At 45.0% G+C, this 26,900-nt stretch overlaps 1 protein-coding gene across 4 annotated transcripts in view; it reads right to left on the reverse strand.

The window, feature by feature from the left end:
• Positions 1-17,695: 17,695 nt before the first annotated feature.
• Positions 17,696-26,900, reverse strand: part of Fat3 (FAT atypical cadherin 3) — a 456,579-nt gene continuing 447,374 nt past the window's right edge. For 2 of the 4 annotated variants that reach the window (XM_032911175.1, XM_032911174.1), the window contains 5 exons: positions 25,403-26,055; positions 22,470-22,583; positions 20,202-20,261; positions 19,446-19,481; positions 17,696-18,862 (listed from right to left, as the gene is read on the reverse strand). In XM_032911175.1, coding sequence (XP_032767066.1) covers positions 18,240-18,862; positions 19,446-19,481; positions 20,202-20,261; positions 22,470-22,583; positions 25,403-26,055 — 1,486 coding nt within the window. In that variant the 3' untranslated portion in view covers positions 17,696-18,239. The remainder of the gene's footprint in view (positions 18,863-19,445; positions 19,482-20,201; positions 20,262-22,469; positions 22,584-25,402; positions 26,056-26,900) is intronic. The other 2 variants (XM_032911177.1, XM_032911176.1) reach the window with 1 other exon arrangement.

A 26,900-nucleotide genomic window follows, 5' to 3' on the forward strand; every position in this document is an offset into this window, starting at 1 on the left:
GAAATTCTGAGAAGATTCTATTGACATTCGTTGGAACACAGTTCCTAGATACAGGAAACAGAAACGCCAGCTTCTATTGCCCATTCAAATAAACAACTGGTGTCTCAATTTCTTTGGGATGCACGGCACCAGCCTGTGTTGTCAGAGCTGTTTGTGTTTGATGATAACACAATCCAAATGAGAAAAGTCACCCTGTGGGAAACCTGTCTTCCTTCTACTTTTCAAAGCAAAGTCCTATTGCCACCCAGAACAATATGCCAATCACACATCGATATTACCCGACCAGGATTCCTAAAGAAAATCCTGCCCCTCACCACCATGCTCATCCTATTTTCCTACAGTCCAACTGAGGGTTGGCAATATTGCCATGGGTCAACCTTTCTCTGCTTGCACTCCCATTTCCCATAATTGCCAAGTCCTCATTATTTTCTGTATTGTCTCTGCCACATTAGTTTTGTGGAACAATGGTGCATAACTCAAACACAGAGCCAGCCTGAATGAGAAACTGGCAGAGGGCTCTCGGGACAACTGCATTATTCATGAAAAGACATCAGAACAATTGGAGGATAACATTAGCTTTTACATCACAGCAGCAATTACAAGACAATTATTCCAAATAGTATAATTGTCTCATCTATGGGTTGCAGGGCAGAGCCCACACAGCGTCTGTGCCACTGTCTTACAATGCCATCATGAAAACTGGTCTGCCTAATCTAAGAGGAAAGCCCAGAGAGCAACCACTTGACTTCTCTTCCCTCTTTTGATGCCTCACAGCACACAGCAAGCTGCCAGATACCCAATGGGAAATGCAACCAGAAGCCGTGCCTAGACTGTTTAAATCATTGCCTTGCTGCTTCCACAATGTGCCCCAGTGAGCTGTTTGCTCCTGTCTTTGTATGGATCAGAGTCTCAGCACTTCTACAGGTGGTCCCTCAACCAGGACACCCTACACAGGGCAGTGTGAAGAAGGTAGGTATTTTGGTGACAGACTGGCTACTTCCTGATACTGCAATTTAGTACCTACCAGTATAAGAGCAGTCACTCAGTGTGTGTAAGAGCAGCTACTCAGTGTGTGTAAGAACAGCTACTCAGTGTGTGTAAGAACAGCTACTCAGTGTGTGTAAGAACAGCTACTCAGTGTGTGTAAGAACAGCTACTCAGTGTGTGTAAGAGCAGCTACTCAGTGTGTGCAAGAGCAGCTACTCAGTGTGTGTAAGAGCAGCCACTCAGTGTGTGTAAGAGCAGCTACTCAGTGTGTATAAGAGCAGCTACTCAGTGTGTGTAAGAGCAGCTACTCAGTGTGTGTAAGAACAGCTACTCAGTGTGTGTAAGAGCAGCTACTCAGTGTGTGCAAGAGCAGCTACTCAGTGTGTGTAAGAGCAACTACTCAGTGTGTGTAAGAGCAGCTACTCAGTGTGTGTAAGAGCAACTACTCTGTGTAAGAGTAGCCACTCAGTGTGTGTAAGGGAAGCTACTCAGTGTGTATAAGAGCAGCTACTCAGTGTGTGTAAGAGCAGCCACTCAGTGTGTGTAAGAACAGCCACTCAGTGTGTGTAAGAGCAACTACTCAGTGTGTGTAAGAACAGCTACTCAGTGTGTGTAAGAACAGCTACTCAGTGTGTGTAAGAGCAGCTACTCAGTGTGTGTAAGAGCAGCTACTCAGTGTGTGTAAGAGCAGCTACTCAGTGTGTGTAAGAACAGCCACTCAGTGTGTGTAAGAGTAACTACTCAATGTGTGTAAGAACAGCCACTCAGTGTGTGTAAGAGCAGCTACTCAGTGTGTGTAAGAGCAGCTACTCAGTGTGTGTAAGAACAGCCACTCAGTGTGTGTAAGAGTAACTACTCAATGTGTGTAAGAACAGCCACTCAGTGTGTGTAAGAGCAGCTACTCAGTGTGTGTAAGAACAGCTACTCAGTGTGTGTAAGAGCAGCCACTCAGTGTGTGTAAGAACAGCTACTCAGTGTGTGTAAGAACAGCTACTCAGTGTGTGTAAGAGCAGCCACTCAGTGTGTATAAGAGCAGCTACTCAGTGTGTGTAAGAGCAGCTACTCAGTGTGTGTAAGAGCAGCAGTGTGTGTACTCAGTGTGTGTAAAGAGCTACTCAGCCTACTCAGTGTGTGTAAGAGCAGCCACTCAGTGTGTGTAAGAGCAGCTACTCAGTGTGTGTAAGAGCAGCTACTCAGTGTGTGTAAGAGCAGCTACTCAGTGTGTGTAAGAACAGCTACTCAGTGTGTGTAAGAGCAGCTACTCAGTGTGTGTAAGAGCCTACTCAGTGTGTGTAAGAGCAGCTACTCAGTGTGTGTAAGAGCAGCTACTCAGTGTGTGTAAGAGCAGCTACTCAGTGTGTGTAAGAGCAGCTACTCAGTGTGTGTAAGAGCAGCTACTCAGTGTGTGTAAGAGCAGCTACTCAGTGTGTGTAAGAACAGCTACTCAGTGTGTGTAAGAGCAGCTACTCAGTGTGTAAGGGAAGCTACTCAGTGTGTGTAAGAACAGCTACTCAGTGTGTGTAAGAGCAGCTACTCAGTGTGTGTAAGAGTAACTACTCAGTGTATACTGTGAATGTGTCCAGTGGCTCTCCTACCTTACTCACTCCAGCATCAGTGAATCCCACTTCTCACACGTTCATTTACTAAACCAGATTTTACCTATTACTTTCTTCAGCTTAGGCTCTAACGCGTTTTGTTCCATTAACAACAAGTCTGAGCTGTGACTCCCGCGGCTTGCCTAGTGACAGTGGTTATGCAATATCCACGGAGTTCAGTGTGCTATCTCTGGCACTGACAGAGCAAGATTCAAATGGGCATCAAATACTCTGTTCTCTTTCCCAATTTCATGCCTTTCATGTTCTCTTGTCTTACTTCCTCTTCTCCTCTGAGCTTTAGACTAGAAACTGGAACTCCAGGACTCCACAGAATAGATTTTATTTCCTTGGGTCTCCAAGAGAGTATCTACTTTAGGCATCTCTCATGGTTGATTGTGACCCTTGCTGTTCCTTGGCTTTTAGAAGTGGCTCCTAGCCTTGTGGCCACATGGCTTTCTTTTTGTCTCTTTTCTTCTCGATATGGGATATAAACCAGTATGTCCTCACTTTAAACTCACATACATTTGCCAAGAGCCTACTGCCAATTATGACTGCTCACAGGCACTGGACAAGAAGGCATGAATATATGATGTTAGTGACACAGTAGACTTTATGACAGATAGAAATAGTGCCAAATCTCTAAAACCCTGTGTGAGATACTCAGTTAGGCACTCAGTTTTGATAGTGTAATTAAAGGAGGAACTTTATAGCTATAAAAATAAAAATCAGCAAGCACTAAGTGATCATCTGACAGCCTTTTCTGCTACCCCTGAGCTCTCTCCCTACACCTCTGCCCTGCCCCCATCTCTCCTGTTCCCATTCCCATTGGCCCCAGTCCACCCACAGAATCAATTCTACTTCCCTTTCCAAGGGAAATCCATGCCTCCCCTTAGAGTCCTTGTTTCTTAGCATCTCTGGGTCTATGGATTGTAGTGTGGGGCAGTGAGAACTGACAGCTTTGGGTCCTTTCAATAAAAGATGAACTCTCTTGCCATAGCGCAGTGGCTACTAAACTTGGGGAAACTTGCAGGATAGTAAGGAAAATGTTATGTCTATGTGGGATAAATCAAATGCTTCAAAAAACAGAAACTATACAAACTTACTCTTGACTACAATCCACTAAGCAATTGAGTTGGTTCCCGGTCTTCCCAGCCTCCATGCCTTGCAACCCCTCTGGCTTATGTTGCATTTTATTTTAACGTTTATACTCTACCTTGTCCAAACTTTTAACTACAAATAACATAGGAGACAGTCACTCCAATGACAGAAAAGGAAAAGGAGTTGTGGATCAGTGGACTGTGGACAGAAGAACTGGAAAGACCTTACTAAGAGGACTATGATAACTGGAGCCTAGAGTTCTCCATGCTAACAATGTATGTGAGGGGCCAGAGTGTAGCCAATGGACATCTCTTCCTAGGCATCCCTCCCTGCAAAAGGGATTTAATCTCTGGTTCACCCTGAGTAAGTTGTGTGCATCTTCATCTGACATGAATAGAGTTTGGATAAGCAGGAACTGTCTCCTTCATCAAGGAATGCCTCATGGGGAGGCCTTAGACACACAGACCTGTGCCCAAGTCTTCCATGGAAGGCCTCTCCATAGACCTGGCACTCACTCTGAGCTAAGTCAGATCCTCCCTACCCCTGCCCTGGGCTCATTTGCAAGCCCCAGCCCCAGCCCCAGCTCTCAGTGGTATCTGGTTACACAGGAGTTTCAGAATCACAGCCTCTGTCCCAGACCCTGCTGTTTCTCACCCAGAGAAACATAGGCTGGGAGCCCCACCTTAGTCTGTGTTCACCTGAGCAGTGTATAGATGTCCCGAGCCAAGCACCCCTGTGTTTTGTTTCCCCGAGTGGTGCTCAGGCAGGCGAGGCAAAATGCAGAATCACATTGTAGCATGGTTATCCTTTACTCCACAGCTAATGTCCACTTATAAGTGAGTGAATACCATTTTGTCTGGGTCTGGGTCACCTTACTTACATTCTTTTTTTTTCTAGTTACATCACTTAGAATGACTTTTCAAGTTTCATCCATTTACCTGCAAATTTCATGATGCCCCTTTCTTCCCTCCTCCTCCCTCCCCCCTCCTCCCTCCCTCCCTCCCCCCTCTCCCTCTCTCTCTCCCTCCCCCCCCCTCCTCTCCCTCCCTCCCCCCTCTCTCTCTGACAGTTGAGTGACAGTTGTGATTGGCATTTCCTTGATGCCTAAGAATGCTGAACATTTCTTTAACTGTTTCTCAGCCAATCTGAGATTCCTCTATTGAGAATCTGTTTATTCTATACTCTATATTTATTGGACTATTTGGCTTGTTGATGTCTTGTTACTTGTGTTCTTGTAGATTTTGGCTATCAATCCTCTGTCAGAAGTAGGGTTGGTGAAAATATTTTCTCAATCTATAGACTGCTGTTTTGTCTTATTGACAGTGTCTTTATTTATTTATTTATTTATTTATTTATTTTTTACAAAAGGTTTTCTGTTCAATGAGGTCCCATTTTTCAAGTGTTGATTTAGTGCCTGAGCCACTGGTGTTCTGTTCAGGGAGTTGTCTTCTGTGCCAAGGCTGGCTCCCACTTGATCTTCTGTTAGGCTCAGTGTTTCTCATTTTATGTCGAGGTCTTGGATCCACTTGGACTTGAGTTTTGTGCAGGGTAATAGATGTGGATCTATTTGTGTTCTTCTACATGCTGATAGTCAGTTAGACCACCACCATTTTTGGAAGATGTTTTCTTTTCCTTCTATTTTGCATTTTTAGCTTCTTTTATTTAAAATGGCTGTCTATAGGTGTGTAAATTTATATCTGGGCCTTTGAATCAATTCCATGGATCAAAGTGTATGTTTCTATGTCAATACCATGCAGATTTTATTACTATAGCTCTATAGCACAGCTTAAAATCAGGGATGGTGCTACCTCTGAAAGTTCTTTTATTGTCCAGGATTGTTTTATATATGCTGGGATGTTTGTTTGTTTGTACATTTTGAAATCGAGTTTTGACTTCAAGTTCTATAAAGAATTGTGTTGGAAATTGATATGGATTGTGTTGAATATGACGATTGCTTTTGGTAGGATGGACATTTTTGCTATGTCAACCCACTAATCCATGAATATGGGAGATATTTCCATCTTCTGATATCTTCTCGAATTTCTTTCTTCAAATCCTTAAGTTCTTATCATACAGGTCTTCCACTTGCTTTGTTAGAGTTACCTGGAAGTAGCTTATATTATTTGTGGCTATTGAGAAGGGTGTTGTTTTCATTATTTTTATCAACTTATTTGTCCTTTGTATATAGGAAGGCTGGACAGGGTTGAACACACTCACTGGGTGAATTCCTAAGAGTTATGGGAAGACTTGGGAATAGTGACAGAAGCAATAGCTGGAGTTATGTGGAAAGTGGGAAACTCTGAGTAAACTTTAGCACATATAAGTGCTGAGTTTCACATATATACATATACATGCATTCATACATGCATATATACACACATACATGCACAGATATAATACAAACATACACATACATGCACAAAAATATACATATACATACACATACATGCACAAAAAATATACATATACATACACATATAAAGTACATACACACATGTAGATACACACATATATACAAACACATTCATACACACCCATACATAGTCACATATACACACATACATATCTACACATACATGCACACATACACATATACATACACCCATCCATACACACATAGACACACACATACACAAGATACACATATACATGTGCACACATACACACATATATATGCACACACATGGATTATAAATAGAGTGGGTATAGCTTCATGTGAAGGAAGATACACAATTAAATTGAAATGTGTTCATATTTCTCTCAAGTATTTTTTCATTTTCTACAATCGTTTGCCTAGTTTTGAGTCAGTCATTTAATCCTGATTTTCACTGGAAAATCAAAATCAAAGGAAATAGCTTAATTTTCTGAGGCCATTACATAAACATTGCTCTTCACATTATCCAAATTTGAGATCTATGCCATGTGACCAGAAAATTAAATTTTCTCATTGTGAAAAATGATCAGAATAATTGAGTAGTATGCCTGCAGGTTATAGCTCCTCTAATTACCTTGTATCCTGAATTCTTAATTAATTATATTCTGAGGGATGAGAAAGTAAGTTCCCTTCTGCACTGAACCCTCTGAAGCCTTTTCTTCCGTGCTGGATAAATTATCTTTTCTCACTGTCTTTCAGGGCCCTGAAGTTGCTGTCCTTTTGGTCATTTTAATCTTGTTCCTCTCAAGTCAATTTCCTACCGTTTAGAACAAGCACCAGACTGTTAGCTTTCTCCAGCTCAGATTGCCTCAGCTGTCACCACGTTCCTCTGTGACCTAGTTAAATGCTGTCTCTTTCTGGGTCACAGAAATGATGGAGTCCTAAAGGCTGTCTCAAGAAGCAGCTTCTGAAATTGATGGGAATCTTGGCTTCATTAGAAGGTGAGTGGGCGTGAGGCGTGAGCCTGTGTCTGGGCAGTGCGTTAAAGCCCTGATGCCGATGCTCACCTTTTTCTTTTCTTTTCTTCTTTTCTTTTCTTTTCGACACTATTTCTCGGTTGGCTTGAAGATCACTTGGCTAGGCTGGCTGGCTTGCATGCCCCATTGCTCTGCCTATCTCTGACTCCCCAGGGCTGGGATTTCTCAAATGCTGTGTCACACCCAGCTTTTAAAAGTTGGTTCTGGGAGTTGAACTCGAATCCTTACATTTGTACACTAAACTTATCAATCGAACTAACTACTCAGCCTGGAAATTTATGTCCTAAGGGCTATGTTGGGTTTTCCTATCTTGCAGACATGGACAGTGCTAAGGCTGAAGGTTGTAAAATCATGGTCACTCCAATGTGAGCTTCTGTAGTGAACACCAGTAGGAACTGCTCATGAGAAGCTTTCCCTGAGAAGTTATGATCCAAGCCCCTAGCCTGAGAGGCAGATGTGTGGTGCCTGTGAGCCTGCCCTGTCTCCAGTTCTGCCTGTCTGTGATCAGGATGTTCTCTGTGCACTTTCTCTGGACAGACAGAGGGACAGTAGGGTTGACAGTATCTACAAATGTGGAAGCCAGTTCTTGAGATGGCAGAGAACACCCATGATGTCTCCAACCCAGGGTCCTCTAGGGATCCTGAAGAACACGAAACCAGTTTTGTGCACTTGGCAGAGTGAGTGCATTGTACAGATTGTCATCAGTGGACTGTGTGATACTGACGTGACTACCATTTATTGTTTATAATTATTAAATGGATTTGTGGGTAGTTAAAATGGAAGGAGATTCTTAGAATTAAAAACAAACAGACCCATTTCTGACTTAAAATTTTTCCTTCCAGCAACCTGTCTTCAGAAATACCTGCGTGTGTGACCGTTTTCACAAAGATGTTCACAGAAGCATTGATGTCAAACATTAGCCCATCACTAAGCTTGCTTTTATAAACCACTGACTGATCATAGTACAGAAAACAACTCAGTCATTGCAAAGAGACACACGACAGAGAGATGAACCCAAATCCAAGCTATCTATCTATGAAGCTTAGGTACAGGAGGTATCTAAGATGTTAGGTAATACAGTGAGTTTCAGGACTATATATACACAACAAATCTTGCTATGCAAACCCTCCTTTCATCTGTACATGTGACTTGATGAGCTATAATTGTTTATTTGGAATGTGATTACCAAGTATAATAAGGTTATAAGTGCATAAGCGGCAAAAGTTCATTCTTTGCAGTTTTGGAGAGGGGAAGTCTGAGACCAGGGTACCAGCATGATTGGAGGCTGATAGGGACCTCTTCATTTTGCACTACCAAGTTTTTATTATGGGAGTTGGTGGGCGAACGTGTTCTCATGACCTCTCCTTTTATTCTGAGTGCTATTTCTATTTGTGAGAGCACCACTCCTATAACTTGTTTGCCTTTCAAAGCCTCCACTTCCCCAAACCAGAGTATTAGGGTTAGAGTTTCAAACTATGCATCCTGGGGAGACATCCTATTTAGCCCATAGCACATACATGTGAAATCTGCTTCATGTGGACCTCTGGAGCATTATGAGGGTCAGTGACCCTCCTTGCAGAATGCAGGACAGAGCCTGCAGAGCTTGAGGAAGGAGAGCGGGGAGCCGGTGGAGGGCTGTGTAACACAGTGGGCACGCATAGAGAGCTGGCAGACCATAAAGCCCAGGAAGAGGAGCAGCACCAAAAGGTGCCGGTAAGAGAACGATTGTAAGAGAGCGATTACTGTATGAGCTTCGAGACGCCTCCTACATTCTTAAGGAAGTGACTGTGTTTTTGTCGGAGGTGGGAATAGTGGGAAAGATGGCTACAAGGCGAAGTGGACCTCCATGCACAGCTATGCAGGCTTCTGTGTTGATGAGGAAGTCGTCTTTTATTATGTGGAGGACTCATAAAGATGCTGTATGTTCATGAGGAAAATGTATGTCAGTATCTGCCCACACTGACAATAAGCCTGGAGGAATACTAATAGAACATTGGCATTTGTCTATGTGTAAATATCTACTGTATATTAAATATGTATAACTTATAACATGCTGGTGGTCATTGATGACAACATACATACAGCATTTTATCCTGTCTTCGTTTTCTCAGTGTGTAACGAACTTGTACTTCTCAGGAAATACTAAGAGGAAGGAAATAATACAAGCTGGGCGTCCCTAATCTGAAGCCCCAAATGTTACAAAACCCTGAAACATCTTAGCCCTGACCTAATATCACCTGAGGGAACACACCACAGTCACATGACAGGGAACCCAGGGAACACACCTCATGTGACAGGATACAGGCCTCTAACACATCCCTTTTGATATAAAAAGTGAAGGGATTGCCTGCTTAGACCCAGGTCATCATTATACAGAAGAAGTAAAAAACTAAATACAATTTGAAATTTGACACCCATTTGGGTCCATGAATAAGGGGAAAGCGATAACCAAGCTGTAGTTAATAAATAATTGAAGAATGAGGACATAATGGAAGGGACACTTTTATATGAGAGAAGGCTCTTGAACTTTTGATGTTCATCTGATAACACTGGAAAGGAGGGAATGCTGTTGGGTGGTAAAGGGATGGGGAGGGATAGGGTGGCCAAAGGATGCACAAGAGAGGAAGGGGGATCCGTGAGGACATTGAGAGTCAGGGCTGTGGCTGTCGATGAAGGATGGAGAACCACTAAAACTCACCTTGTTCAAAAGGCCATAATGATATGTGACACCTTATACGCTCTGTTTAAAATTTATTTTTTTCTATTTTTAGCCATTTTTAAGTTTGTTAAGCTGACTTACTTGTTTTTGTGTGTAGGTAAGTATTGTCATTTACTGTTTGATATTGATATTGACCCAACTTTTCTTTATTAAAACAATATAAAGTTGGAAGATCTGTCTAAATTAATTAAAATTTTAAAACCAAAGGAGTGGAGACAGGATTGGTAGAACTTGGAAGAAAAACCTTGTGTTTGTAAAGATGACATGCTTTCTCACGCCAAGAGCAAGGTTTGGTGATTTAGAGGAATTTCATTTTTGATGGAGTCGTTCCATCAACCAGCACACGTTCACACAGGATGCTAAGCAGAAGCATGTTGGGACAGCATGTCCTCTGCTGAGGTGATGGGAAGGGAAGATCAGAGCTGGAAGGTCTGCACACTGATTGAAGGACTTCAGCTTCTATCCCACAGTGCATCGTGGCAAAGAGCAGGTTCAGGCAAACCAGAGTTGTTATTTAGGTGAAAATTTTAAGGAACTGTGCATACAATATCTTATAACTTGACTGCAGTCCTGTAGAAGATTGTGAGTTGACGATGTCTGGGGATCGGGCTTTTGGCAGGTACTGGTTGTTTCCAGAACTGGTGAGAGTGGCTCATCTTTGTTTTTGCAAACACAGTGAACACACCTTACCCTGCAGCTATTCCTCTCACAGTATCCTCTAAGCATTCTTTCCTTTAAGTAAACCATAGGTGTGAGTGTGGTTACATGCAGTCCTGCTAACCTTCCTGGTGACTTATCAAACTGGAATAGCTTGTCTTGGGGTCCCACTCAAGGACAGATCTTTTTATCCACTCCCCCACCCCCAGGACAGAACGTTTTAGAGAGAATTATTTCCAGTTAAAATCCAGTCCTTCTACCATTAAACCATGGAAAAGAAACCAGACAGATAAAATTTGTCCGTTCCTTGTCTTTCCTACCCTTCGGTTGCCCTACCACTTTACAAGGTTTAAGCCAAGGATTTTCTGCAAAAGTGGTGCAGGATAGACCCACCTGTGATTAAAGGTCTTCTCCCCACTCAGGTCATGAGCTGTGGCAGTACAGGCAGTGTGTGTGTGTGTGTGTGTGTGTGGTGTGGTGTGTGTGTGTATGTGTGTGTGTGTGTGTGTATGTGTGTGTGTGGTGTGGTGTGGTGTGTGTGTGTGTGTGTGGTTTGATGTGTGTGTGTGGTGTGGTGTGGTGTGTGTGTGTGTGGTGTGTGTGTGTGTGTGTGTGTGTGTGTGTGGTGTGTGTGTGTGTGTGTGTGTGTGTGGTGTGTGTGTGTGTGTGTGTGGTGTGGTGTGTGTGTGTGTGTGGTGTGTGCGATTGTGGTGTGTGTGTGTGTGTGTGTGGTGTGGTGTGTGTGTGTGTGTGTGGTGTGTGTGTGGTGTGGTGTGTGTGTGTGTGTGTGTGTGTGGTGTGGTGTGTGTGTGTGGTGTGTGGTGTGGTGTGGTGTGGTGTGGTGTGGTGTGTGTGTGTGTGTGGTGTGTGTGTGTGTGTGTGTGGTGTGTGTGGTGTGTGTGTGTGTGTGTGGTGTGTGTGTGTGTGTGGTGTGTGTGTGTGTGGTGTGGTGTGTGTGTGTGTGTGTGTGTGGTGTGTATGTGATGTGTAGACCGGCATCATCAACACTGCCCTCTCAGAAACTCCTTCTTACTAGAATATACCAAAATGAAGAATGATTGAGGAAAAAAGTATGTCGCTGCAAACGGAATTAATTTTTTCAATCAAAAACTTTTAAGAAAGCTGTATACTAACAGGGATACAAAGATGCTATGTGAAGGAAAATCACTACTGGGCTTGCAGGTAGCTTCTGGCATGGAGGGTGGTCTTGGGGATCCAGTTGGTTCAAACTATTTGTGAGGGCCAACAGCTAGACTCTTAGGAATCTTATCAAACATTTCCCATCGCCTTATAGCTTGAAGTTATAACTGGAATAACTGTTACACGGAAGCCAGTGCTGAGGACAGGAATTGAAGCTTGAGTTATCTGGAGAGCTAACAGCTTCTGAGAAAGAAGCAGACTAGCACTAAGAACGTCCTGTATCTCATCCCAACTACCGACCTAATGAGAAGCAGCAGAAGAAACAAAGGGGTGAACCCATCTGAAGCTTGGTTTTGCCCTTCTGGTCACATGTGGAAGGGTTTGCTTGGCTGTTTAGACCAAGAAATGCCACAAAGTCGTAACAAACCTCCCACGAGATTTATTAGTAAGAAGAGCAGAGTGGTGGAGCAGAGACAACAGAGGGCTGGGGAGAGGAAGAAGATCTTTTATAGGGATTTTGGGAGTGAGCTAGTGGAAAAGTACAAAGTGGCTGGTTTTTTGTGTGTTTGTTTGTTTGTTTGTTTGTTTTTCCTGAGACTAACATCTGTGCCTCTTTCACCAGCATCCCGTGCCTTCTTCCTTCTCTCTGTGGATGTCTGGTTCAGGCACCTCTTAGAAAAGCCAGTCAAATTACTGTCTGCGGATATCAACCACGGAAATGGTTAACTTTCCTCCAGGAAATGGTTAACTTAGAGCAAACGACTGACATTGTGTGTGTATGCTAAGCTGGTAATAACACGTACCTGTAGATTCCTTTCTATAGTGTGGAATACAACATTTTATAATAAAGAATATGAAATGCCTCTCTACCCATCCCTTCTGTCACTTATCAAAGTCAGCCATGATGCAAGTATTTATCCAAAGAATTGGTGCATGTCATAAGTTGGTGCCCAACTGTTAGTCCTTACCTGTTCGTCACAGAGACATAGGCAAATCACCAAGGATTGCTCTGTCAAAGGTGAGCGGTTTCTCACAGGACTCAAGCATGAAAAGGAGTGTTGTTCAGCTATGGTGCTTCCAGGGGAGTTGTGGCTAAAGGTTCTGGTATCCTGGCCGGTACCCAGCAGGAGTCGTTCTACAGAGGCTGAGGAACAGCCCAATTTGACAGCAGCTCCAGGGCCTTTCTGCTGGCTCTGAGCCACCTCACAGAGTCCAGACACAGAGTGCTCCCTTCTTCAGAGCCTTGTGGCTCTCAGAGACACCTGCTGGTGAGGTCACTTCCTCGGATTAGCATTTGAGTCCCTGCCTTCTCTCCTCTCACACATTTTAATCTTTGCTTTATACAGAAACGTTTCTGTAGAGTTGGAAGAAGGCTCAGGCATCGGTTATGACTCAAGCTTTTTAAAAGAAGTTGGTTATTTTTTGTTTGTTTGTTTATGTTTTCTGTTTTGAGAAAGGCAGGGGGTGGTGGAGCCCTGTCTTGGAAACCTGGAATTGTGCTCAGCGATTTCAGCTGAGATGGAAGTCAGTGACCTTTGGGCCATTGCGGTCTAGCCTCCAGCACTCTGTGTTTCATGCTTCTTATCAAGCAAGGGCCCACAGATAGGTGCCCAAAAGACACCACACAAGATTTTACTACGTGGGCATCAGAACATCATTTAAAAACTTAGGAGGTAAAACACCCCCCAGACCATCTAATTCAGGCCCGAGACCCCCTTTGGGCTATAGACAGTGCCGGATGGCTCTGCCTAGAGCCGCACCAGCTCCCAAATGCCACATCAAAGAATGCAACCAGACACTTAAGAAGAGCCGACACCACAGAGCGCCACAGCGCTCCTTTTCCTTTTCCTCGAAAACTTGTTTTAATGATCAAATTTGGTAGTTACAAACCTGTATACTGTTGTTCCCTCCCCGGCCCCTGTTTTAGTATTTTGGCTAAAATTTTTTTTTGTGTCTTTTTATTTCATTTTGTTTTTATCCCATTTCTTTTCTTTTCTTTTTTTTAAAGAAAAGAACACAAGGCTGAATACTGCCAACAGCAATATCTGTAGAGATAATGATTTGTATAAGGGGCAGACTCAGTGATGTGCTGTTCACTCCCCCCTTTGCATACGTTTGCCGTAATGTGTGTGTGAGGTGAGGCGAGTGTGCGCGAGGTGAGGCGAGTGTGTGTGTGTCTGTGGAGAGGGCAGCTCCCTCTCACTAGGAAGGACATGAACGAGGAGTGCTTAAAAACTGGGCAAAACTCATCCATCTTAAAAAGAAGTCGGAAGAAACACTTTTCTCCCTTTGAAAACAGAGTTAAATGGAAACCGTGGGAGCAAAGGAGAGACACGGTACATTTCGAAATGAATCAAAAACATCGTTTTCAAATCTAAAGTCCTCTTCTCTGTGGGTGCACCCCAAAAGTTTGTGGAACAACGATGTGGATGACTAGGAATTCTATTCGACCCTCCAAATTAAAGCATCCGGATAGGCATCAAATACTGTATCTACAAACGCCTGGAAAATCGAAACCACCTATATACAATTTTATAAACATTTGAAACACCAAAAACATACATCTTTTACAAACCAGCCTGTTTATAACAGACAAATGTACAACATGGTCTCTGGTACAGTGCTTTGCAAGAACCCTCCCCATTTCCAAACACATCTGTCACTCCCGAAATGCAGTAGTATGGGCTCATAAAATTGTTCAATAAGGAGCAGTTCAGGTATTTGTTTACTGAAGGGTGCTACAGGACGTACTGAGGGGTCCAACATACTCCAAATGACTGCAGAATTCTCTAGCGCATCCTGAACACTGGAAGAGACTAATTATGGCCTTTGTGTATTGTTACATACTTGTAATTATTGCTTTTCATTATTACATAAGGAAAGAAATACCTTATTCTTTTCCTGTCTTAGCCAGCTGGCTAGATATTCACTGATGCCAAACCCATGCATGGCTACTTTAAACCCCCTGCAACACACGACTGGAAGCTCAAAGAGGTGGGTCTGAATCAGCGATGTGCAGCTGAAGGTTGCAAGACACACACTAACAAGAACACACACCAGCTCCTCACAGACCACACAGAAAGATGGCACCGACGAAATACCCCTCGGAAGTCCCCTGTCCCACAAAGCACAGGATGTCCAAATCTAACCACGTGACTAGTGTCTGGAGCACTGAGAAGGCCAGACCACCCACACAACAAGAACATTAGATCATCCTGAATTGTTTCATCTAAAGGTGTTCTCTAGGTCTCTAAGCGTTTATTCTGGTCATCTTTGTCTTTGTGTGTTGGCCCTCCCAGCTCCAGCAAGGCAATATGGCTCTGTGGCTAGGCAGTCAGCAGAAAAAGGCCAATAGGACATGCTTTTCCTTTTCTTCTGCATTAGTGCTTTCTAATGCTGACTACCCAGGTAAACCTACCCAGGCCTTCCTGGGACTCCAACCGCTTGAACCTTCCGATTATGGCCTTGACCTACATGTATTGCATTTTATGAGTGAGCAGGATACACAGAAAGCAAGCATGCCGTGAGGCTCATCAGCAAAATACTCACAGAGGAAGGGAATGAATGCAGCATGCTGTCTGTCCTTAACAGTCCGATAGATAGCCCCTGCTTAGAGGGTGACGAGGGTCGACAGCCTCCCTCGGCCTGACCCGCACATGTGCCATGCTTCTCCCAATAGATACAGATACAAAGACACTCACTAATCGGCTAATTTTCCATCGTGGTGGACAGGACAAGACCAGACGGTAGGCAGAGCTTATGAGAAGCAAACAACATTAAAACCATCAAACATACCAGGTGGGGGGAGGTGTGTCACACACCACCAGTTTCACCACCATTGACGACTGTAGCTCAAAGACAGCTTGCTCCACCCCCACCCTAGAAACATTCATTTGGCAAAAGCAGCATTTTGATGAATGTCCAAATCTCTGGACCCATCGGAGCCTGCAGAGAAGTGGTCTCTATTTGTTTTGTTTTCTTGCATATTTCAGTGAAGGGAAGTGGGAAGTGAGAGAGGTTCAGCGGAAGGAAGCAGCTGCCGGGTCATGGCAGCTTAGTGGTATGCAATGTTCCTGGTGAGGAACAGTGCCTAGGAGGATGGGTGATAGGTTTTGTCAATGAATTAGATTCTGTGTGAGCCCGGGCAAGTCTCATCCTCTCTCTGGGCATACTTCCTCTCTTATGAACGGGGCCTGGACTAGAAAACCTTTTAAGGACGCAGTTCTTTAGACTTGTGGCCACTTCTAGTTTCTTGTAGAATTCACTGCGCTCCATTTTCTAATGTGTAAGAAAATCTAATTTTTTTTAAAAAAGAGGATCGATTTCATACATTTACAGATAAGTAATCCGATAGACCCAGTGTTCATCTGGAAAGTCTGTAGAGCTATTCTGCTGAAATTTATTTAGCGGGAAGGTGTCCTAAAGAAATAAGTATTTTATGTAGGTCAGAGGAGAGATTGGGCAGAGAATTCTTCGGCGCCTGCACCTCTGCCTGCAGCTAGCTCTATTTATGCCTTCATTATAGGGTCAGCCAGGCGTTCTCTCTGGAAGAGATGCTGGCTAAGCACTGGTGACTCATTGGCATGAATCTCATCTCATATTTCCTGGGGGCAAGAAATGAATTGTTGGTTTTACTTTCATGGTTTTATGCTGTTGTGTTATTAAAAGCACAGCAGTGATTCAACTCTGGACCATTAGTTTGTCATTTTCTTTGTGATTCTTGCAAATGTGCTTCTTACGTAAGAAAAATACTAAAGACTTGACTCTTGAAAGCGGCCTTAGTGAAATTAATTGATTTCAAAACCACAGTGTGGATAATGCGTCCATGGAGAGTCTGACCAAGAGAATGGAAGAGAAACTCAGAGAGACCTGACGAGGGTATCTACTAACTCAGGAAGAGAGGGATGAAAGGGAATTGTTTTAATGACAGATGTTCGGAAACACTGACTCCTACAAAGAAGTAAGAGGATTAGAGACAGTCGAGGAGGTGATTGGCAGATCTCAGACAGCTCTCTTCACACACCAGTGCCGGTGTCAGTAGGAGCCATCCATACTGAGATTTGCTCATGAGGCGAATGTGCAAATATGCATTCATTTCCCATGGTCACCGCAAAGGCGGTGGCCACGGCTGATCAAAGTGAGAGAGGAAAGTCAACTCCACTGCTAACCTTAACTTTCGGAGCTTGGGTCTTTGTGTTTTCAGTGGGAGGAGCATTCTGTTCTGGGAAGGTGATGGCCGAAGCCCACGGGTTAGATGGGAGGGAAACCCCAGCGTGTAATCAAACGTTACACAGTTTCAAATAGTAGTTCTGGAAAATTATAAAACACTGTCTTTAAAAAAATCACAGTACTTGCTTTAAGTTAATATAAATGGCAGTACTAAAATAAGGTTAACTGAATCGGAGTAAGATATGGCATTTGGTGTTTCCGTAATACTAAAGATCAGAGAAATCAAAGGTGAGCGCTCTTTGCTCACCCCAGGATTTCCAACACTGAGTCCTAAACCCTTTGGGGCAGCTTTCCTCAAGAGCAGCTGTAGTGAGTTCACTCAGAGTGATACCTAGGTCCTCCTCACACGCACGCATGCGTACACGCATATACACACTCACACATACACACACTCACACACACACACACACACACAACTTAATGTACACATAGTCATTACCTACTTTCTTCTTAAAAACCTAAGAGTATTTATAATGATATCATTACCAGCTTAGAATAACACAACTTTCACTTGTGGTGTGGAGAATTGTGATTACCTAGGCTGAAAACTGACTGTATCCCGTCCCCTCTCCTCTGAATTGTGACTTTCAAATACGTCTCATCCTAGAGAGCAATACTACTAACAAGGCCCAGTTTTGGCAGCAATGTTAGAACCATAGGTATGGCCAGGAATATTCGACAGAAAACACAAAAACAACAAACTCATCCGGGATTTTCTAACATTTGGACAGTAACCTCCCACGACCCACCCCCTAGGCAGCCTCTTATTGCTTTCTTGGTAACTTTCTCAGAGATCACAAAACCCAACATTATTATACTGGATGCTTAACACAAACGAAAAAAAATCTGAGCACACTGAGCATGTTACTCAAACCTAATTTTATAGCTGAAAATTAGGCAGCTCGTTCAAACAACAGCATTGGCTTCTAAGGCTTCTGCCCACACTCGTGCTTAGCTCTCACGTCTCCTTCATCTACAACACTAACTTTTCTGACAGACATATCTACTATTCTCACTTCCTTGGCCCCAAAAACATGCAATGATGCCCCTCTGATGGTGGCAGGCTAAATATTGTAAGGATCTCTGGTTCCGTACTTTCCGGGTCACAATAATACACAATGCCATTCAGGATCTCCCATTTAACTTAGTAAACTCATTTCTTCTCCTTTGCATTCCAAGCCGCCAACACCCACAACAAAGTCTGTCAGCTCCCCTGTCCCCCTGAAACAGTTCTGAGCCTCTCCGTGTCACTCTGGGAGTCCAGCTTGCTTGTGACAGTAAGACTTGCGAAGGCGTTCCTCATAGAAAATCCACATTTCCACAGACTTCTCTCCATCCAACACAAGTACAGCTTCCTTTCTTCCATGCTGTGATAGTCTGGGCGCAGCACCTATGGGTGTCCTCTACACCTGGGTCTGGTGCTGCGTTTCCACAAAGGGAATGTGAAGGTTGGTGAGGCTGAGCTCGCCCGCGCTCTCGTAGTCACTCATGGCTACCTCAGAATCATCAAAGCCACAGCGGGCTGACATATCTGAGGATGAGGTGCCTCTGGAATTGTGCAAGGACAGAGACACACTGTCTGTGGGGGCCATGACCTCTGTGCCCTGGTTCATGCTTACTGCAAAAGTACTAAAATCACAGCTGGAGGGTGGGCCCCCCAAATCCGTTTCACCGGGGAGTGGGTGAGGAGGAAGGTACTGGCTGGGGTGAAACCGGGGCCTTCTCCTGCAGTCTGGGCTCATGGTGCCAGTGAGAGAGGTGGGCTGGGAGGGAGGCAGGGCCTCATACTGTTCCGGGAAGTCCTCTGGCAGTGGTGGGGGTAGCTGATCCTGACTCAGGAACTCTTCTTCATGAGGTGGTGGGTATTCACTATCGATGTCATATCCGCCTAGGTAGTAGTCACTCTCCAGCTCTCTTGTGCTACCCTGGTGTGCCGCCCCTCCATCTTGGCTCTCATAGTTGGGCATTTCTTCAATATCAGACAGCCGTGCCCCAGGCATCCAGTCAGAGGTGTCCCAGTGATAGGCTGTAAGGGGGGAAATCCAGATGATTAATTTCCTCTCCACTAGGAGGGGCGAAGATGAACGAAGAGCAGGGGTGAGCCTGTCATGCATTTCTAAAGACCAGGAGACCCTAAAAGCCAAGGTCATACGCTAGCTCTCTACAAAGGCCCATTAGGGCCAGTCATGCTCTGGCCTGGAGAGAGAGAGAGCACAGAGAAAAGGAGCCTGGCTGGTGCGGACTCACTGTTCACTAGGCCCAGAGATGTGGCCACCCAAGGCATGCTGATGGACACAGACTTCAAATCTTCAATATCCATCCCTACCCCTCTCCCATCCACATGCTGTGCACAAGGCCGGGCTGGCACAGATGCACGGGTGCACTGTGAACTGCAAAAAGCAAGGAGCTTGGCAGGTAACTGGGAGAATTCCATTCACAGGGAACGGGGCCGGGAATGAATGCACGTTGAGCTGAGCATACAAGACACCTGGAACATGCAAAACTCAGACTGCGAGACTGAGAGGGGCTGGGGCGAGGGGCATGGTAAGAGCAGCAGAGCAGTGGGAAACACAGACATGAACTGTTACTCTGGGTAGTGGCACAGTCACCTCTGTTGTAATTCTGTCCTTGGTCCATAACAGACACTGTTCAAACACAAAAAGAAACGTGAATCTGGCCATTCGGGTCATGGGAAGAGATAAACAGTTACTGCAGAAGCTTTACAACTACTTTAAAACTACTCCCAGAAAACCTAGGCCTAACCCTGAGTTTAGATTTTTTTCTTTTAAAAATCTCTTCCTACTGCTATTTAGGAAATTAATACACAAATTCCATCTGTATTTTGCTATAATTTTACTAAAGCACTAGCAAAATTACCTGATTTTAAATTAAACCTCATAACATTGCTATTTGTGATGATTTTATAAGTTTCCACAGCTCATTTCAGGTATTCAACAAATACTAGAATGAATGCAATATTAACTGATTAACTTGGATTGCAAATGAATATTCTTTACTTTGAAGAGATTTGATAAGGGAACATAGATATTTAAATAAAATCGAACTAGATTTTCTTTCACAATTGTTAAGTTTATTGCAACCCACAGAGATAAATCTGGAATTTTACTTGATTTTTTTTCCCCTGGTGCTGAAGACCAAATTTAGAGTCTTGGGCTAGGCAGACAAGACATCTATCACAGAGCTAAATCCACAACCCTGTTATCATCTTATTTAAAATCACCATTATATTGCACTTTCAGCCCCAGATAAAGTACCACAGAAGCAAATTTTCTAGACAGACACAGACATGCTATGAAAGGAAGAAACTAACAAAGGAACAGAAATAAAAAACAAACTGTAAATACCTTCATTCTCTATAGAGTCAACTACATTGTTGACAAGTTGAATGACAGTCACTATGGACGCTTTTGGCAGGAAAAGAAGACAGGAGGGAAAGGGAGGACAGGTCCTGGTTAGTTACATATTTCAAACACAGGTTAACGAGTAATAACAACAATAACAAAGATGTTACACACAACCCCCCATAGCCTTTCCAAAGTCTGTTCCTCAGGGCAGGTGACAAGAGGATGCTTATATATTGATATCTGGGATTGCTGGAACAGAAGGAAAATCCTAGAGCAATGGGAGGCAGTGCTCCTAAAAGGCATGGTGGCCAAAGGTCTCTGAGTCATTTCTTTACAACCTATCACCTGTCACCAGGAAGATAGTGGCTGACGGAGACCCTCAGAGGAAGATTTCACTGTTCCCGGGGAGATTTCTTGTTGCTTGGCAATGTGCCTGAATCCAATGTCAATGGTGTAGAAACCTTTGAACTGATAACAGTCTAATGGCTTCACACATGTCATGGATGGTCCGGATCAGCCGGAAGCCTATCTCCTGCTGTGAGGCTTGGGGTATGTGAAGGGGATCTCTGGTCTATTGAGTTTTCTTTGATATTCATGACTTCAGATGAAAGGGTCTAGTGTCTAGACACTGATAACGAAGGGGTAGGTGTGTGAGTTATAGACCCTTTGAGAGCCATTGGCCAGAACATTATGGCTGGAGCTCATGCCTGGTTTTTGAAACTATAAGTTCTCGATGTTTAACATAATATGCAAACTCGCTGTAGCTTTTCTTCTTGCTGGATGTGAAGGAAAAAGAGGATGCATCAAAGCCAACACACCCGGGGCAGAGGCTTGTGTGTTTGGTTTGAAAATTGTCAAAAGAAATACAGTTACATGGTTTACATGGTTTGTTATTCTGTAGATATGTATGCTAGTGTGTGTGTGTGTGCGTGTGTGTGTGTGTGTGTTCATGACTGCGCACACTCTTGAGTGTATGTTTGTATGTTTGTGTGTGGTAATGCATGTTTGCACACTCATGCCTGCGTGATCACATGTGGAGATCAAAGCAGGATGCCTAAGTGTTTTCCTCTTTCCCTTGTAAGCGTATTACCTTGAGACAGGGTCTTCAGTGAAGAGGAAGCATGTTGGCTTGGCTGGCTGGCCTGTCTCTTACCCACAATGCTCAGACTAGAAATGCACCACATGCATGAGATTTTATGTAGGTGCTGGGGATTCTAACTCGGATTCTTGTATACAGAACAAGTGTGCTCTTACTAAGGAAGCCATCTTCCTAGCCCCTGCATTGAAACTTCTTCAGGGGTGGCTAGTGTTGGGTGAACATGTGGGAGAGACCTGGGTTATGTACGATAGAGCAAACTATTGTCACTTTCCCTGTGTGTGCACAGAGACTTGGCTATGGTATCTTTATGCTGCTTTCTTATGTTCAAACCATTGAGCTCAGGACGTGGCATTCTGTGGGTTAGCAAGGGTCCACGTGTTGAAAGTTACATTATCAAGTGTTACTGTTTTCCTTGTCAACTGCATGTAAATGGGAGGGGCAGCCTTAGGTGTTGGCTCGGGTGGGGCTGCTGGCCCCTGGATGAGCATTTGAAGTGACTCTTGCTTTAGCACCACTTGACGAATGTTTGCTACACTGACTTGCTTCTCCCGTTCCGGCTCGTCCTCCACAGCTGTTCTCCTAGTCAGGAACACCAGCCCTTTCTCTGCCAGCACAGGTTCACGGGAGCTGGAGGCTCCAGACTCAGAGTTCTGAACGCCTTCTGTGAGCTGCAAGGACTTGGGTGCAGCGTTCTGGCAGATGGGCATTTTTCTGAGGAGCTGGGTCATGATTTTCATCAGTTCTCCAAAATCCCATGACCCCAAATGATGAGACAGGAAATTCAATGGAACGAAGACATCGCTGGCTCTACAGAGAAGCCGCTCTGTCTCCAAACTAATGTCTGGCAATGTGGTGGCTGAATGTAGAACTGGGAGGTGAGAGGCCCCAAAGAGCACAGAAAAGGAACACAGTATCCTATTGGCTGTCAACTGTCAATGGGGAGGAAGCAATTCTGTCGTCATCTATGTCAGAGAGAACTCATGCCTAGGGCTGTCATCCACCCATACCCCCATGTAGATCCCACTCTGACCAGTGACTTATTAGGTCGCTGCCAAGGACTCCAAACACTGGGTAAAAATCAGTCAGAGGCCAAGGAGCAGGACAAGAAACTGCACAGTGGTGTCCCCTTCTCACTTGCTGTCCCCAGCACCCAGCAGGAAAGCGCTTACCGTTGTCATCGCCAGAATCCGACTGGAAGGAGCTGAGGGACTGAACTTCTGAGTTGCTGCCTTTATTACTGTTCGCGAAGCAGGTCACTTCTCCTGTGTCTTCAGCCCCTTTGTCTTCACGAACAGCAAGAGAGAGCAGAAACAACACTCAGCCTATGCAGGCTTTCAGCCTTTCTCTCTCTCTCTCTCTCTCTCTCTCTCTCTCTCTCTCTCTCTCTCTCTCTCTCTCTCTTCCCCTTTTTCTTAGAGGATTTTTTTTATTTGCTTCAAGAAAATACGTTAGCTCCACAATGGGAAATTGATTGTGCCATAGGGGGCAAAGGTCTGTCAATCAAGTGATTTACATTATGGATTCGAAACCCTTAACCCATAGTAAATGAGCTTCTGAATAGCTGTCAGCTGAAGGTAACTTCCTGCCCCCACGTGCAGACTGTGGGGAGAGTGAAGGGACGCTGGAGGAGCCGAGCTGCTCTTCATTCAGACTTAATTTATGTCATTTACATGAACCGATGTGGTGTCAACACCAGGTTAAATGAGATTACTCTAAAAACAGGGGCATAAATATTTTATAGGCAAGAAAGCCGTTCTAGTTCTTCCGGCTTCCATCTCTGGGGATCAGTGGGATTTTCAGCTCTGCCTTCTAGAGGGCAGTGGTGTTTCATTCTGGGGCTGCCTGTGTTCTCTGCTCTGTCTGGTGAGAGGGGAGACAAATGTGAGTTTTCTCTGTCAGTTGGTGGATTTCTCTCTCTCTGCTATAGGGAAATAGGCAGCCCCCCCCTCTAACACACACACACACACACACACACACACACCTTTCCAATTTAGTAGACGTAGGAAGCAATAAAAGGTTCCATTTCTTGAGGTGGTTAAGTCCAAAATGCATTAGTTGCCCAGAGATTGTCTCACCAGCTCTAACTCTGTCTTGTTTAGCAAAGAGGCAAATGTATTCTATAAAATCCAATGATACTTCAGGGGAAGATTTGAGTTTGGGCCTGAGATGGATTCTGGAAATAAAGCTGTCACATAACTAGGTGGGGATAGAAAATGTTCTCCAAGAAATACTTGAGAGCATCCCGGGATGTGAGTGTACAAAGAGACACGGACCTGTGATTAAGGGGATAGTTACTCTGTTTTGCAACCACAGGAATTGTCATTCCTCCTATAAAGAGTAATATCAGGAGGAAACATGAGGACTCCCCATCTGCTTTCAGATAATGAAGTCAGAGCTTTGGATAAACAGCTGATAGAAATGCAGAGAGACACCAGGGAGAAATTCATCTCCCAGCAGCAATGCCACAAAACACCACACTGTACTTTCACAAAGGGCAGGGTCTGCATAGCTGACCCTTGAACACCTAGGAATATGCGGTCAGCTAGCCCTGGTGGCTTTGCTTTGCCTTTATTCAAAACTCCATTCCTTTCCTAAGTTGAGAAAGAGTTGTTTGGCTGGGTGTTATTACACACACCTTTAATTCTAGGACGAGGGGGGCAGAGGCCGGTGGATGTCATTTAGTTCTAGGCCCTACTCTGCATAGTAAGTTCTTAAAGAGGAAGATCCACTAAACAAAGAAGCAACAATCAAAAAGGATCCTCTGCACAGCACAGTTACGATCCTCAATTCCTGTTAAGACCCCAGGACATGATGTTCCCAGGGCACTAGTACGGGAAGGCTCACCCTGGGTCTCCCCTCCCATGGAGCAGCGCTGGTCCTCTCCTCTGCCTCCTCTCTGCTGGACCTCTAGAGCAGTCCTGCGAAGAGCTACAGACTTCAAACCCGGTGCTCAGGTCCTGCCCTCAGCTTCTCCGGAGCTGATAATGCTCCCCATGATGTGTGATGGTCCGAGCAGCCAGCAGGCACACAGGGGAGCAGTGGTAGCTCCATCTACCTCAGCACTCTAGTCAAATCGAGGTGTTTACCCCTCACATCTACAGCTAATCTATAGCTCTGTGTGTGTGTGTGTGTGTGTGTGTGTGTGTGTGTGTAAGAGTATGCATATGTGTATGTATATGCATACATATATATGTACATATAAAATTCTTTTTCTTTTCCTTAGTCTGTTCCTGGTACTTCATACTATGAACCTTATACACACGCTTGGCTTCTATTATAAAAGCCACATCTCTTCCCCTCCTTTTTTTTCTCTTCTGCTCTCTGCTCCCAAACAAGCATCTCCTAGCTTCTTTCAGAGGTCTAGTCGGCCTACTCTCTCTTGCCCCTCAATGAACCGAGCCTCCTACAATATGCAATATGCAATGTATGCATTATGCAGATGATGGCCAATTGTCACCTCTTTGAAGTCTCGATGCCCCTCAACCCCATCCCAGGAACTCAGGCACACATCCTCAATGCTGAGCTGGCTGCTTCCTGCTACTAGGAGACCCTCTCCAATCGTTTCCTGCTGAAATTGACTCTTGCTCAAGGACTCCTTAGTAAGATTCCCCTTGTCCAGAAGCACCAGTTACTGTGTTGTCTGCACATGCTCTGCAGGAACATTTAGAACCCACCCCTCCCTTCTCCCCAGCACATACAGCATAGCACAAGTCTCCTGCTGCAGAGGACTTCTTAAACTGTGAGGACGTGTAAATGACTGTGTGGCCTGCTGATAAGACAGACAACAGAGCTCGCTTTAGTCTCATTCTGATGCCACACCGTGGATCCTAAGTCCCGCCTTCTGCCTGCTGCTCAACAACCAATCCAGTCACACTCAACTCTTTCCCCATCCCAGGGCTCCGCCGCCAGGGCTTCCCTCAGAGGTTGTTATCTTGCAGCAGGAGGTCAGAGAAGAGCACCTGGGTCCACCTGCCTGTGTTCTTCCCTCTCTTGTGTCATGAGACTGTCTTTCCTTTCTCCCTCCTCAGAACTTAGCATCGGGTGGAGCTGTTGAGACCCAGGGGCTTCCTAGGACACCTGTCTATCCTTGCGTCTTACTCACTTTCAGATCCCGTGTCCCAGCCATTCTTCCGGATGGAGTCGCAGTCTGAGCGGCAGGGTGACACAGCTGGGAGGTTGGGGGCCACGCTGCACACCACCACACCCCGCCTTGCTGTGAGGATGCGTGGCGATTCCGGGTGGAATGTGCTCAGCTCCTGTGGTTCCCCACCCAGCGCGTCCAGGCCTTTGTCCAGGTTGCTCCTTGAGTCGCTCTGGAAGCAGGGTGTGTAGGCCATGGGGCGCACCGGCACCTGCGGGGGCCCCACCTCCTGGTACACGTTGCGCCCATCTCCTGCACGCAGGCTGCGGAAGGGGATGCCATTGCTCTTATGCAGCAACGCAGCTGTGGCCGGGTCCTGCACTAATGTGATGTTGTTGCGAGAGTAGTTCTTTCGAAAGACCTTCTTGCGAAAGACGATGAAGAGCACAATCAGGGTGAAGATGACGAAGAGGACCACAGCGATGCCTATCAGCTCCTCCTTTCCCACGTATGAGTGGCCAGCTTGGATGTTGGGCACAACCACAGGGCGCAAGCCACAGTACTGGCCTACATAGCCTGGCGTGCAGTTGCAGAAGAAGGAGCCGAACAGGTTGACACAGGAACCCCCGTTCTCACACTCTTCTCGCTCACACTCGTCAACGTCATCCTCGCACCTTCAGCGACAAAGCACAACAAAGACCTTCTAACATCAGGACCACCGTAGCAGAGCTGAGACAAAAGCTTTAGAGCAGAAGGAAGCCCCTACAAAGTACAGTACCTTGTGTGTGTGTGTGTGTGTGTGTGTGTTCATATGTATGTGTGCATGTGTGTATGCACACAGGTGCACATACCCAAGGGTGAATCCAGCCATTTCTGTGTCCACTGAGCCCTTGCCCATTACTTTGCCTTCTCAGGTCCTCGTGAGATTTAGGAAGGGAAGAGCTGGTGGGAGAGGGGTATAAAGAGGAGAATGTTTGGTGGTGTGGAAAAGACACCCTCTTCAAATTCCCTGTGTCAGGTGCACCTTAGAATTTAAAACTGTGCAAGTCTAGAAAGAGCATATAGTATACATTTCTCACATCGCGTAAAAAAACTAGCCCCCCTTCCCTGACAGTGCCACATAGGATCTCATAATCAAACCCACCAGCGTTTCTACAGGGAAACCTGGGTGGCTGCACCAAGTGAGAGAGATGGACTAGGATGAGCATTGGTGCATGTCTAGACAGTTTTTATCTCTACAGCACTATAGCTACACAGTAGGCTTTTACACCTATTTTAAGCGTGTGTGTGTGTGTGTGTGTGTGTGTGTGTGTGTGCATCTGTGTACCATGCATATGCAGGTGCTTGCACAGACTAGATGAAGGCATTTGATCCTTTGGAGCTGGAATTACAGGTGGTTGTAAACTACTCAGTATGGGTGCTGGGAACCGAATTTAGGTCCTCTGAAAGAGCAGCAAGCAAGCACTCTAAATCATTGGTCTATCTCTTGGGCCCCAGTAACTTTTAAATCTGAATCCTT

This window comes from Rattus rattus, chromosome 8, assembly GCF_011064425.1.
Source record: "Rattus rattus isolate New Zealand chromosome 8, Rrattus_CSIRO_v1, whole genome shotgun sequence".
Lineage (NCBI taxonomy): Eukaryota > Metazoa > Chordata > Mammalia > Rodentia > Muridae > Rattus > Rattus rattus.